The 15,543-nt window shown below is 37.7% G+C and overlaps 1 protein-coding gene and 1 pseudogene across 2 annotated transcripts in view; both read left to right on the top strand.

Annotated features, from left to right (window-relative positions):
* The window catches only part of IL1RAP (interleukin 1 receptor accessory protein), a gene marked incomplete at its 5' end in the record, with an annotated part of 99,192 nt that extends 97,832 nt beyond the window's left edge, over nucleotides 1–1,360 (top strand). Inside the window, one exon of the mRNA XM_080654696.1 lies at nucleotides 539–1,360. Coding sequence (XP_080510822.1) covers nucleotides 539–1,257 — 719 coding nt within the window. The 3' untranslated portion in view covers nucleotides 1,258–1,360. The remainder of the gene's footprint in view (nucleotides 1–538) is intronic.
* An 11,420-nt stretch (nucleotides 1,361–12,780) lies between these two features.
* LOC308241902 (tubulin beta chain-like) lies at nucleotides 12,781–14,031 on the top strand (annotated as a pseudogene). The gene has a single exon. The product of its transcript is annotated as a tubulin beta chain-like (transcript).
* The last annotated feature ends 1,512 nt before the right edge of the window (nucleotides 14,032–15,543 follow it).

Below are 15,543 nucleotides of genomic sequence, written 5' to 3'. Positions count from 1 at the left end.
ATCGATCAGCTGCCTCCTGCACACCTCTCACTGGAGATGTGCCCGCAACCAAGGTACATGCCCTTGACCGGAATCAAACCTGGGACCCTTCAGTCCGCAGGCCGACGCTCTTTCCACCGAGCCAAACCGGTTTCGGCCAAGATACTATTCTTAAGAAACACATACGTAAACTGAATATTATACACAGGCAAATGCTAAAAGTAGGGAACATTCTTGATACCATGTCAAATGGGTAATAATCCTGCAGTTATTTAACCTAGATATGAGAATAAAATACAGTGAGATCACACTAGTTGCAATATTTCAAATATTTAAGGATGCTGATCTAGTACCAACAGATAAAAGTGATAGAGAAGAATATTTCAAACCAAGAAATATTTTACAAACATAGTTGAAATGAGTTTCTAGTTTCAGAAGTAGTTAATTTCTCATCTTTGAAGATTTATTCATTGCTTGTCCTTTGTAGGAGAGACAATGATGAGCTGAAACTTGTATATGTTTTCACTTGGCATTATGCTATCCTTCCATTTTCCTGTAGATACGGTGGAAGCAGTTTTTGACTTCATTCAGAGGAGCCGAAGGATGATTGTTGTCCTGAGCCCAGACTATGTGACAGAAAAGAGCATCAGCATGCTGGAATTTAAACTGGGTGTCATGTGCCAGAACTCCATTGCCACCAAGCTCATTGTGGTTGAGTATCGTCCCCTTGAGCATCCACACCCAGGCATCCTGCAGCTGAAGGAGTCTGTGTCTTTTGTGAGCTGGAAAGGAGAAAAATCCAAACATTCTGGCTCTAAATTTTGGAAGGCATTGCGGTTAGCTCTTCCTTTGAGAAGTCTGAGTGCCAGCTCTGGCTGGAATGAGAGCTGTTCTTCTCAGTCTGACATCAGTCTGGACCATGTTCAAAGGCGGAGAAGTCGTTTGAAAGAGCCCCCAGAACTCCAGAGCTCAGGGAGGGCTGCAGGTGCCTCTCCTGCCTCAGGCACAATGTCTAAACACAGAGGAAAACCTTCTGCAGCCTGTCGCTGCTGTGTCACCTACTGTGAAGGAGAGAGTCACCTTAGGAGCAAGAGCCGGGCAGAGATCCACACGCAGCCACAATGGGAGACACACCTCTGTAAGCCTGCTCCCCAAGAGTCAGAAACTCAATGGATACAAAATGGTACCAGATTGGAAACCCCTGTTCCCCAGATCTCAGCCCTTGCTCTTCACCATTTCACGGATTTATCTAATAACAATGACTTTTATATCTTATAATTACTATGTGGTGGGTGGTGGCTGCTGCCTCTACCAGCTCTCTTTGTATCATGAAACATTGGGAATAATTGACATTTTTATCAACTAATGGACTAGCAGATTGTGTTCCCCCTTTATTGATTTTATAAACTATTTATTTCTAGGAGACAAAAGACCTGAAGAACCTGCATCCAGAATTATTGCCTCTAATGGCCTCAGAAGAGCACACTCTTCTTGGCCCCTAGAAGGTCAGTATGTGCAAGTCACCTAATGTCACCCCTGTCTTCCCCAATGGTTTAAAACTGAGCAAAGAATTTAAATGTTTTCTTTGAGCTTGTTGATCAACCTCTCATGTTATGAGTCAGTCAGGTGTACTTGGGCCATGACACTTACAAGGTATATATATCCAAAGGAGCATTATGGAAAGGGGCTTATTCTAGTGGAAGCTGTAGGACTAAGGGCAACAGAAAATCTATAACACATTTTCCCCGGGAGAACCAAACATACCCACACAGGGATGCATGGTGTTCTCTGTCTCACTGTAAACTACTGTTCTCTAAACTGCCTCAAGTTGTTAGCATCAATAAAGTTATATTTTTATGTGATTTCATTTGTACTAAGAAATTTTTACCCTTTTCTCTCTCTTCTCTACTTTTTGGCTTTCGAATTCGTAAGTGAAGAGTATTCCATTTCAGGAAATCAAGCTTTGGTTTAGATGTTAGGAAAGCCGAGATATCTCTTCAGTTTCTTTCTAATATATATTAGGAGATATCTGAGAAAGGACCAAAAGAAAGTGAGAAAATGTTTCAAATGAAATAGAAGTTTACCCAAAAATCTCATTATATTTTTAGAACTGATAGCAGAAAAATTATTCAGTATTGTTAGGGGTTTAGAGTAGAGTTTTGTGCATGAATCCCTTCTTCCCATTCAGGATTCTGAGAAGGGGTCATCAACTTAAGTGCCTACAAGAATCAGAACGTAAGAAAAAGAAAAAAGGGGGCCATATATAAGCATGATATACATACTATCCACGTAGGGCTCATATAGAGAAAGACATAGGTACAGTTACGTGGTTCTTCACTCTAAACACTTTAAAACAATTGTAAGTGGGATATAGTAGTTGACCCACCAGTCAGGGAGGTAATATAGATTATTGGGTATGAAGATAATTGAAGAGTATTTGTGTTTTTTTAAAGGGAGTGACCTCTCCTAAGCTCCATCTTCATTTTGTCATTGATTTAGCCACATTGTTGGCAGATAGTTGTTTTTAGATTTTATTGATTTTTTTTACAGAAAGGAAGAGAGAGGGATAGAGAGTTAGAAACATTGATGAGAGAGAAACATCAATCAGCTGCCTCCTGCACACCCCCTACTGGGGATGTGCCCGCAACCAAGGTACATGCCCTTGACGAGACTCGAACCTGGGACCCTTCAGTCCTCAGGCCAACGCTCAACCACTGAGCCACACGGGCTGGGCAGATAGTTGTTTTTAAGAAAAATCTAAAAGTTCAGATTTTTATGTAATTTCTTATTTATGAGATAGTTTAAACTTAAAAAAAGGAAAAAAAAAGAAAGCAAAGAACCAACCAAAATACATGAACACATATTCAGCCTGAGGTCCACGAGTTTGTAATTTAAGAAATACAATATTCACCCAAAAAAATGTAAGTCCAAATGCCCTGGCAATCCTAGATAAAAGAGAAGCAACTAATAAGAGATGTTTATTTTCTTTCTAAATTGAAAATATCTGAACCCTCAGAATAGGACTGGTCTAACCTACCTGTCCTCTAAAAATAGTGTGCCTTCCATTTACTCTATAGAGGTTTCCTGTCTGGTGAGTCTACTGTAAGAAAATTCGAAGCACAATCTGCTCCTCCTGAACAGAAACAGAATAGAAAGAGCTAAAACTATACCACACAGGAGCCATCAATATATTAGTCTAAGCTACTAGTGAGCTATGGCCCAATAAGAGTCAGGCTTTCCCATTCTCCTGTTCTGAATGAAGGGTGGAGAAAAAAACTGCAAGTTTTATCTCCATACTTCTCTTATAGAGAAAAGCAGATCTCTTCTCTGATGAAACAAAAAACTGTTAGGTCCTTTTCCTATTAAAACAAAAAAAGATGTAATAATAAGGACCCTCCTGAGTAAATGTGACTAATCATGGAACTTCTAATGAAAAATGACAGGTCACGCTACCCAAATACCCAGCAGGAAATTATTGATGCACAACCCATGTTATATGCTGTATTCCTTCTTGAAGAGATTAATCCATCTAAGATGTGTGTTCAAGGATCTTTACTTGGAAGGCAGCAGTTTCTCTCCAAATCTGTTAATAGTGGGTAATGAAAGTCACTCCATATCCTAAGAAGGAAGGGAATGTTTTTATCCATAATCAGTCTTATTCCTGAACTAGAGACCCAGTACACAAAATTCATGCACTGGTGGGGTCCTTAGTGGCTGCCGGCTGCAGGCTGCCAGCTGCAGGCTGCTGACCAGGTCCTCCCTCCCTTCCCCCCGCTGGCCCCACCCCCCTGGTCGAACTCCTAGATGAACTCCTGGTTCAGGGGATAATTTGCATACTAAACTTTTATTATATAGGATTATTTTTTAGTGAAGAAAAATAAATGAAAGGACTCTTGGCAGAGGTATGAAAAGGAAACATGAGCTCTTATGAACAAGTAGTGATATAATTGTGGTGTTCTCAGTATAAGTACAGTGTAAGCAGTATAAAGTCATGCTTTTTGGCATTAACTATACAGGGATCAAAAAGATAATAGACCATATTTTATTGCATAAACAAAGGCCAGAAAGTTATGTTATTACTACCTGACCCAACATTCTACAATTGAATGGAATATTTAGTGCCATATATTTCAGTGAGGCAAATGGTAATAAAATAAAATTTCCTCATGGATCATATATATTCATAATTGAAATACGATTTTAAGTTAAGAGGATATTATTTACATAGAAATATTACCTATTTTGGGGCACAAGTTTTCAGTCAAGTAGAGATGAATGTGAGTTCCGCTTCTCTCCTAACAGTTTGACTTTGGGCTATCTGGACCTTAATCTCCTGCTAGCTAAAATGAAGATAATATTGTTAACCTTACTGGGATTTGTGGGCATTAAAAATATAATGCATGTAAGTGCTTAGCACATTGTAATTGCTCAGTAAGTGTTGGCCAATACTATACCACTTTCATGGCTGCATAAACTTACCTTTGCATGATAATTTATGGCTTAGAAATTGATTTTTCATACATCACTATTTTTTTACTCTAACAAATGCACAAAAGCAGTACAGAACAGGAACTTATTTTCCAAGTTAAGTGATTTTTCTAATGACAGCCAATTAGTGACAGGGTTGGGCTTCCAATCTAAGCATATTACACCTCATCTGGTGCCAATTCTAGAATTATTCCTGTAAGATTCAAATGGAAGTATTTCTATTACTAAGTCACCTAATTAGAACTAGTTAATCTGAACTATTAATGTATTCAGATAAAAATGGCCGTTAATGTAAACCCACACACAAAATGGCATATTAATTTTCTGATGTGTTATCTGGCCCTGTCATATTAGGATTTTATATAATTCAATTTTTAAAGATTGTAACATTTGTTTAAGCAATTTAAAAGTAGAGTCATTGTGTGTGTGTGTGTGTGTGTGTGTGTGTGTGTGTGTGTGTGTGTGTGTATGTTCTGGGCTCTATGATCATGCTATGTAACTTTTATCCCAAAATAAATAATTTGTATTTCTCTTAAGGGAAAATAAAAATATGTTCACCATTTTCCTTGAAAAGCAAATTTAATATTTTAGCAGCTGTGATTTACCCTGTGAGTTTCAGTTGTCTCCTCTTACAACTAGTAAAAACTATAGTAATAACATATCCTTTTCTAGTGTGAAGAGTTGAAGAAGTTTATAAAACTAATGTTCCTGAACTAATGTTAATGCCAAAGTCAGGAATAATAAATTGGACTAATCATAAAAATATGCACAGAAGGACAAATAATCCCTTTGGCAATGGTTTCAAACTTTTGTGTGTCTAAGATTCATTTGGGGGTATCTTACAATGAAGACCCCAGGGCAAGCCCCTCCCTCAAAAGTGCTGATTTATTAGTTACTGGAGATTGTCTAGAAGTCTGCATTTTAATATTATGTCCTTGATAATTTAGATAAGGTATTCCATGGGTCAAACTTCTACTTCTGAAAAGTCTTTCAAACTTTTCTCCATTTTAAAATATTATTATTCACATTATAAAAGAATAAAGGCTTTAAGAAGCCTGGTCCAAGGCTTCTTAAAGTGTATTCCATTATGTATCCGTATCAGATCCATTTTGGGTTTACACTGAAATGCATATTTACTGACCCCATGAAAGATTAACTAAATGATAATCTCTAGAGTGGGGTAGATTTGCATTAGAAAAACTTCCCAGGTGATTCTAATGCATAAAAGGTTTCAGAACCATTAATTTTTATTTCTCTTTAACTCCTCTTTTACCCTTGTAGGCTCTGATTTTCTCCAGCCAAGGAGGACTACGAATCATCCCTTTAACAAGGTTTTTACAGGCAATAGATGAAAATATAGGGTATGTTTAGCCCTTGGAATTGCTTCAGCACAAAGAGACAGTTGAATAAAGAGTGCTTAGTAGAGTATATTTTTAATATATAAAACATCAAACACTGAATTCTGGAACCTAGTAGAATTATAATCATCATATGTATTACTCAGAATCAGATAAGCTATCTTATACTAACAAAGAACCCCAATATTTCAGTAGCTACATATAACAAGACTTTTTTTATGCTACATGTCCAGCATATGTGGATTACTTTTCTGTAGCTTTGCAGTCTGAAATGTGTGGCTTCCTGCTATTCTATGCTTCAGCCTAAATATTACACTTATTAGTCTCACTTGCAATTAATTCATTGTCCAAAACCATCTATGACTACTAATCTAGTCATAGAGAAAGCTGGAAAATGCAGCTTTCCTATGCGGCTAGGAAGAGAAAATTGAACTAGAACTTGGAATACACAGTATTCTTTTTCTAAGAATGAGATGTTAAGATTGCCTGAAGTGGCAAGAGATGTTCAGAGATATGTCACATTTTGATAATAAAGGAATAGAAGAACTTTGCTGCCAACAACCCATTTCAGTTTGCCAAAGTATCAAATTACATAGTTGAGGGGAAAAAAAGTGTACAGAAGAGTAGACCTTGTATATAAATATTCCCTAAAGAAAAGTTGTTGAAAAAATGCATACTAATAATAACAGTTTCTGGGTAAGAGGAAGAATTTTTAAAAATTAGAAAGTTTCTGTATTCGGTTCATTTCCAATCAGTTATTGTAGTTAGTTCTCTAAGAAAGTGATGCTCAAACTATCTGCCAATGAGCCATTTTACTTTTGAATATCCAGGGAGCTTCAGAAGAATTACAGACATTTAGAACACAGCAGAGCATGTAACACGCTCATTAGAAAGTATCACTTGATCCATTTATCTGAAGAGCTAAATAGGAAACTCAAACTGAACATGCTAAAACTCAGATGAAGAACGAGACCAGTGCTGGTATGGGTATTATGAAGTCCGCTGCTATCTATGCATCTGCTCTCTTTATTATTTGAATTATATGTTTATATTAAAGATTTGAGTTTGTGTATGACTTCTTTAATGTTGTGTAGTATCATTTGATCATGAGGAAAAACTCTCTTTGGGTTGGTGAAGATCAGTGCTTAAGGAACCATGATCTATGTTAATAAGTTTAAATGCTGAACAAAGAAAAAATGTTATTTCCTAAGGTAGCGATGAGGTAATTAACACACTCAAAATTCTTTAGAGAATAATTTATAAAGTTTTTCCCTTGTGCCACTTAAAACATTTAAAAATATTTAAATGGGAAGACTAGCTCTTTGAAATGGGCTACTGGTAAAAAATCAGAAATATTACAAATAAACTAAACTCAGTGAGCTATTTTTATTCTGCTCTAGGTGATAGGAATTTCAATACTCCATTGCTTTATTGGAAGAAAAAAATAAAACAAATTCAAATATGATATGTATTTATTTACTTTTCATTTAAGATACAAAGTTATTCATAACAACTTATTGATTTTCTATTGCCAAAAACTGTGCCACATACTTGCAATTAATTTATAATTTAGTACCATGTTTTGAAACATCTTTCACAAGCTGTTCTTAACCAGAATTGGACATCATCTTTTAAAATATTGCACATATTTGGGGCACACTCCAGATTATTAAATCTCCCCAAATGGTTCAGATGTGTAATCTTATAAAGGATAACTGCCTTAAGTACCCTTTTAATATTTGCAAATGCTTCAATGAAAAATCAAAGATGACATTGTAAATTTGGAGGGAAAAAGTAAAAACAAATTCTAGACTTTTTTATAAAGTGAAAAACTTAAAACTCATTGTCAAATACTGGGATTTGAGTCCGTTATTTTTACATCTTATTATAAAATTACTTAATATGTGATAAAAACAATATACAGATAATAAAATTATAAAAATAATGTAGTTACTCAATTGGCTAGCCAAAAGAGACTAGAACCATAATATTTATTACATCCATGTTATCAGTAATTTAAAGTAGGATAAAGTGTTAAAGGTGTAACAATTTGTCTGTACACAAAGACAATTAGATGACTTTTTAGAAGAACCAAAAGAAAAAAAAGGAGAATAAACAAGCCCATTTATTAATTTACAAACCTCAGTAATGTAAAAGAGAAAGAAGGCATGTAAAAATTCTCAAATATTAGACTGTACAGCTAAAATGTGGGTGAGTGCCAGAGTTTGGGAATAAAATAGTATGATTCTTTCTATTATAAAGACTTAATATAGTGAGAAAATATTATATTAGAGTCAGAAGACCTGAATTGGAGTATCAGTTCTTTTATTTACTGTGTAACTTTCAATCAGACATTTTTGCTTTCAAGTTCTCAATTTCTTCATCTATAAAATGGGAATAATATAATATCTACCTCATTGGATTGTTATAAGGGTAAAATTATATAATAAATGCAAAACTCTAAAATCTGTAAATTAAATGCTTGGTAGTAGTATCATTAATATTATTTTTATTTTATCAAAGAAAGCTGGGGGAGGGAGGTGTAGGTGAGGGCCAAGAGAAATTTCTTAGCTTACTGATTACTGGGGTAATAATTTCTAGATCATCTGGTCTAACTGCAATTTTTTATAACCTAACCTTTAAGAAATAGACAATACAATTTCATATGACTCCAAAGGCTAAAGTTTTTTTTTAAAAATCATATACTCTGAAAGAGTAAAAAGTAGAAAAATAACTGGTTTTGTTTTGTATTGCCATATAACAAATTACCCCACAGTAACTTACATAAGCACTGGATACTTCACATTTTCTGTTGGTCAGAAATTTGGAAGAGACTTAGTTGGGTAGTTCTGGCTTAGAGTTACTCGTGGGGTTGCTATCAAACTGTTGGCCAGAGCTGCAGTTGTCTGAAGGCGGCTTGACTGGGCCTATAGGATCCATTCAATGTGCAGGCACCTGGAGGTTGGTAGGAACTCTCAATCCCTTGTCATATAGACCTATCAATAGGGCTACTGGAGTATCTCATAATATATTTGTTGTCTCTTCCCAGAGCAGGAGATGGGGGAGTGGGGGGAGAGAGAGAGCGCAAAATGGAAGCCTCCATGCCCTCTATAGCCTAGTCTCCAAAGTGACATATCATTACTTGTGCAATATTCTATTGGGGTTCGCTCTATCTCTTGAATGGCAAAGTAGCAAATGATTTGTAGACATCTTTTAAAGCCAGCACTGTAAGATAGACAGCCATTTACCGTAGGCCCTCCATATCTGCAGGTTCTTCATCCACAGATTCAATCAACTGTCATAGAAAATATTCAGAGGAAAGTAAAGCTGCATTGATGATGTGTTCTATGTAGTTAGGCCTATGATGGTTATGTCTGTATTGAGCATGTACAGACTTATTTTCTTGTCGTTATTCCATAAACAATACAGTATAACAACTATTTACATAGCATTTACATTGTATTAGATAATATAAGAAATCCAGAAATGATTTAAAGTATACAGGAAGATGTGCGTAGTTTATGTGCAGATACTACACTATTTTATATAAGGGACTTGAGCATCTGTGGGTGTCATTATCGACAGGGGTTCTAGAACCAGTCTCCCTCGGATATAGAGGGACAACTGTATTTTTCAGTTGAATAAACTGAGGTCCAGAAAGGAAAGTGAGTGATACTTAACCTTCCTAACTTCATCTCTAACCTGGTAAGCTAACTTGCTACAGTGGTACCACAACTCAATGGAGAGCTAACTGTCTTGTTTTGGCTAGAAATGTCTTCTTCCTGGTGAAAGATTATAGAATTACAAAGTATTACATCATCCACAGTCCTATTATCTCTATGTCTATGTCTGTTTCTCTTTTAATTCCCCTCCTACTCCCTGCTCCCCTCAGTCTGTTATACTAGGAAACGGGGCAAACAGACTCTGAAAACTGCAAATGGATGGGATAAATAGAGCTGGACAGACACATTTCTGGTCTGGGGGTTGAGTATTGAAATAGAACTTTTATTCTGGGCTCACCTCTAAAGAGACTGGAAGTGTTTGTTTTATTTCAAAAAGTAGCCACTGTGAGAGAAAGGATGAACAGGTAACTGCTTTCTCTGGAGTCACAAATTTCGAGCATCAGGCCTCTAGTGGTTATAATTTAATCATCAAGTCATTTCTCCTTGACATATCAGTCATCTGAGCCCTCAAAATGGGTGGAGTTGAAGTAGGAATTCTATAAGATGTTATAATTCTATTCACTGTAATTCCATTCCTCTTTGGTTCATCTTTGCCCTTCCTCTCAGATACACACCAACATCCAGATTCTAGGAACATAGGAAGAACATTTAAAAGGTGCAATACTTCTACTCACTACTCATAAACAATGCTTTTGTCAGTTTAGACCTAGTTCTTGTAACATGCATTTCTCACTTCTAGAGCTAACAGCTAACTTCTGTTCTCCCGTATCTGTTTTCTGTCACTGTCGGGGGCCAGTAGCTGTGAGAAGATGAATTAAGCTTACACAAAGCTTGTTCATAGTTGAAATCTGGTGCCTTTATTTTCTCTAAACCAATTTCAGCCTCAATTTCCAAGCTCACTATTTTGTACATTACATTTATCTTCTTAGGTTTTATGCCCTTATATTTTATCCATACAAACCCCAAGCAACCTTCCTATTGTGATATATACCCATATATTTCATCATGCCAAATAAATAAATAAGTAATGGAGCCTGGTTTTGGAATTACATGCAAAATCTCTGGAGTAAAGATATCTGAGTTCTAATCCAAACTCTAAATTCTTTTGTTATGAGACTTTGAGTAAAGCACTAATTGTACCATAGTTTCCCTATCAATACAATTTAAGAGTCACTATGTGTCTTCCTTACATTCTTGGAGTTGGTATAATAATAATAAAGCAAGACTTTCCTGTGTTTTTCAAGGTACTAATCAGGATTCCTTCTATGTAATCCAAAGGCAGATGTCTAGGGAATTTGATCCTTCACAACTGTATAAGATGCTGGTGGAATTGCACAAAATTTAAAAAATCTAAGAGATCTCTCCTCCCACTCATTCTAAGTCAATTACTTGCCAACTGTTATGGATCTTACTTCCAAAATGTCTTTCAAAATCCTTAAGAATTCTAAAAATAGAATCTACATAAACAATAAGCATTCTATTTTCTGAACATACCATATACTTTTATGCCCTATATGCCTTTGCTAATGTTACTTATGCTTAGAATGCCCGCTCTTCTCCCCCTCCACCTAAGAACTCTTTCAATGCTTCACATCCAGCTCAAATGTTTTCAAGCTCTGGAGCTTTCCCAGGCAGAATCAGATACTCCTTCCTATGTACTTGCATTTGTCACTATACTTCTGGTTGTTGTTTTTCAAGTATAAATTTCCATAGATCTCTTATACCTGATATTCTGTAAGCTTCCATGGACAGATAACTATATATTGAATCTCTAATTTGAGCACTTGGCACTATGGCCAGCACACAACTGTTTTTTTATTAATGTTCCCTTAAATAAATTATCATGGCCTGTGAACAAAGTAATAGAGCCTTGCTTCTTTCTTCCATCTCCCCTTCATTATAGATGCAATAATTTTTAAAGCATCATTTTAAACTTGCTCAACACTGCATAAAATGAATTCCAATATTGAATCCTGGGGCTCCCAATACCACATCCGGCACCACTAAATTTAGCCTTTGGCATTGCTTGAGGACAGATGATCCATGACTAAGTAGGGGTGGAAAGAGCCCCAGCTGTGCCATGCCTGGCCTAGTTGCCACCCTCACACTAAGCACTCCCATTTCTGCTCCACTCAATTTGCAATAACAGCTGATGCTAGAATCAGCATCATGATCATGGGCAGATGTTCTGTTTGCGAGCTTGCTATTAAATAGACACAAAATAACAGTGATAAATATTCTCTACCTATAGTGTACCACAGAGTATTTTGGGCTAAGGGATTCAGAAAAAAACACACCTGTTTATTGTTTCAAAATCCAAAAGATATTGGAAAAATAAAATAAAGTACTGTACTGATTCAGGGTCAGTTGGTAATTAAAAGATCAGTTCTTTCATTGCAGTGTTATTTACAATAGCCAAGATTTGGAAGCAGCTCAAGTGTCCATCAGTAGATGAGTGGATAAAACAGCTATGGTATATTTATACAATGGAATACTACTCTGCTGTAAAAAAAAAAAAAGAATACAACTTTACTCTTTGTGACAGCATGGATAGACCTGGAGTGCATTATGTTAAGTGAAATAAGCCAGTCAGACAAAGACAAGTATCATATGATTTCACTCATATGTGGAATTCAATGAACAAACTGAACTAACAAGCCAAACAGAGACAGATTCACAGAGAGCAGGCTGGCAGTTCTGGGTTTGGGGGGTTGATCAGGGAAGTGGAAGGATTGAGCAAAAAAGAGGGAGAAAACTCATGGACACCAACAGCAGTGTGGTGATTGGGAGGGGAATTGGGGTAGTGGTGGAAGGGGAGGGTATGGATGTAGAAGAGTATATAGGGGGATAAATGGTGATTTTAAAAAATAAAATAAGGAAAAAAAAGAGATTGAAAAAATAAAGAGAGAGAGGGAGATCAATTCTTGCAAGTTGCTGGAGCTTGGTGCAGGCCTTTCTCCTATCCCCGGCTGGCGCGCGCGCGCACACACACACACACACATGCACACGCACACACACACACCACTCTGCCTGCCTTCCCTCCAGGCCTTACTCAGCCCTCTCCTTTCTGCCTCTCAGGACCTTCCTGCCCTGCACTCAGACCTCACTGCTCTAGCCTTGGGGACATGTCCCACTATATCAGCCTGTGATCAGCAGCAGAGAAAAAAATTACCTATTTTCTTGCCCATACACACTTTGAGGTGAGCAAAAAGTTCTAATTTGAACCATGAGGGAAATGGTGCAGGTTTAGGACAACGAGTGTGGCAACCAAGTTCTGGGAGGTGATCAGTATGAACATTGCATGGACCCTACCAACATCTACCATGGGGAGAGCAACCTGTAGCTGGATTGCATCTCTGTATATTACAATGAAGCCCCAGGTGGGAACTATGCTCCTGTCATCTTGGTGGATCTAGAACCCAGGACCATGGACTCTATTTGCTCAGGTCCTTTTGGCCAGATATTCAGACCAGAAAAAATTGTTTTGGGGGCAGGAAGCAACTGGGCCAAGGGCTGCTATTCAGAGAGGGCTGAGCTGTTTGACTCAGTCCTGGTTGTGGTGCAGAAGGAGGCTGACAGCTGTGACTGCCTGCAGGGCTTCCAGCTGACCCACTGGCTAGGTGGGGGCACAGGCTCTGGAATGGGCACCTTGCTCATCATCAAGATTTGTGAAGAATATCCTGAATTCATTATCAATACCTTCAGTGTGGTACCTTCACCCAAAGTGTCTGACACTGTGGTTGAGCTCTATACAACCACCCAATCAGTTCATCAATTGGTAGAGAATACTGATGATACCTACTGCATTGATAATGAGGCCCTTTACGACATCTGCTTCCGCACCCTCAAGATGACCATGCCAACCTATGGGGACCTGAACCACCTTCTCTAAGCCACCATGAGTGGTGTCACCACCTGCCTTAGCTTCCCTGCCCAGCTCAATGCTGACCTCCACAAGTTGCCAGTCAACATGGTGTCCTTCCCATGCCTCCACTTCTTCATGCCTTGCTTTTCCCATCTAACTAGCCATGGAAGCCAGCAGTACCTGGCCTTCACTGTATCTAAACTCACCCAGCAGGTATTTGATGCTGATAACATTAAGGCTGCCTGGGACCCCACCAAAGCTGATACCTCACCATGGCTGCTGTATTCCATGGGCAGATGTTTGTGAAGGAGGTGGAAGAGCAGATGCTCAGTGTGCAAAACAAGGATAGCATCTATTTGGTGGATGGATCCTCAACAATGTCAAGACAGCTGTCTGTGACATCCCGCCTTATTGCTGAAGATGGCAGTCACCTTCACCAGCAACAGCACAGCTATCCAGGAGCTGTTCAAGCACATCTCAGAATAGCTGGCTGCTGAGTTTCATCAGAAGGACTTCCTCCACTGGTAAATGGACAGAGATGGAGTTCACAGAGGCTGAGAGCAGCATAAACAGCCCCGTCTCTGAGTACCAGAATTACCAGGATGCCACCCCAGTAAAGGAGGAGGATTTCAGTGAGAAGTCTAAAGAGGAGGCCTAAGGCCACACCCTGTCACCCAGGTTTCTCAGTTCCTTCAGCCTTCTTCCTCCACTGCCATTTTCCTCTCCCTCTCAGAATTTTCATCTCTGCATCTCTTTTTTTTTTTCTTTTAAGGGTGTTCTATAACTGTGCCTGGCACAAAATAGGCACTCAACAAATATTCATTGAATGTCATCGCTCTTTCCACTCTGGGAAATCTTATTTCTGCCATTTTGGATAACCTGGTATTTCCTTCTGGTGCCCATTCCTCTCATCTGTCCAGTTAATATTTCCCTCTCTGTTTACAAGATAATTCTCCAAGAAGATGAATCTCATCCAGATCCCATTTTGTATGCTAAAAACACCATCCTAAGCCCCCAAAAAAGAAAGAAACCAGGGGTATCTGTATGGATTGTGACTGAAAGCAGCTGTGACTTTCACTAGAGAAACACCCAACACTTGGTTACCATACAGGAGCAGAAGAAAGACCTAGACCTCATTCTCTTTATGCCCGCCAATCTCTAACTAATGTATGAAAATGTACTGTCACCTAAATATTGGAGTCATTCCCCATAGGAGAAAGGACAGGACACCCTCTGTCTTTTGACAACATCTCATCTCTTGTTTACTATTGCCTTTCCCCCCACTATTGGTTTTGTCCTAGCCTACACTTCCAATTTCTGTTTGGTATTGAACTTGCTGGTTTGTGTTTTTTTCATATTGAAAAAATGACATCGACCTTAGCCAAAAATAAATGGAAATTTAAAAAAAGAGATGAAAAGAGAAAAGTTCTTTCAAATGCCCTGCTTAATATATTTTTTCTCTATGGGTCAATAAAACTCTTACAAGACAATACATTTTATAGCCTTCTTCTCCATGCTATCACCACTACTGTGGTTCAGGACTCATTACCTCTCACAACAGCTTTTGAGTTGTCCTCAATGACTCCATTCTCCCCTCTCCAAAGTCTTGTGTACACCATCACCAAATCGATCTTTCTCAGAGACTCTGTGGCATCTCAATTCCTACAAGATAAAATTTGTTTTGGTTTGTTTTACCCTGAATTTGAGGCACTCTATTTTCTGTACTGACCCGAGTTTCAGCAACTTAATATTTTCTGCTCCCATGTATGCACTCAACATTTCAATTCAACTAAAAGACTTACAGTTTCTTAAATACCCTTTGATATGTCCTTATTCAAGATATTACTGCCTGGGACATCCCTTCTACTTATCTCATATGTCCACTCTCAAGATTTAGTTAAAATACCATTTTCATGATAATACCAGCAGAAAATATTTTCTTTCCTATTAAATCTCTCATAAAATTTCTCCTGTTCTTTTATTAATTCACTCATTCAATAATATTAATTGATAATCTACTCTGTGGCCAACACTATTATAAAAACTAAAAACACATCACTAAGCAAGACAGGCAAAATTTCTTTATTTCCTCAAACTTACATTCTCTTGGCAGGAGATGGAAAATAAATTAAATAAATAAGTAAAATACAGAGTGTGTTATTAATATAAG

The sequence above is a fragment of the Plecotus auritus genome (genome assembly GCF_963455305.1).
Source record: "Plecotus auritus genome assembly, chromosome: 2".
In the NCBI taxonomy this organism is placed as follows: domain Eukaryota; kingdom Metazoa; phylum Chordata; class Mammalia; order Chiroptera; family Vespertilionidae; genus Plecotus; species Plecotus auritus.
Note: the sequence above shows the minus strand (reverse complement) of the source record. Positions and strands in the feature narration are given on the sequence as shown.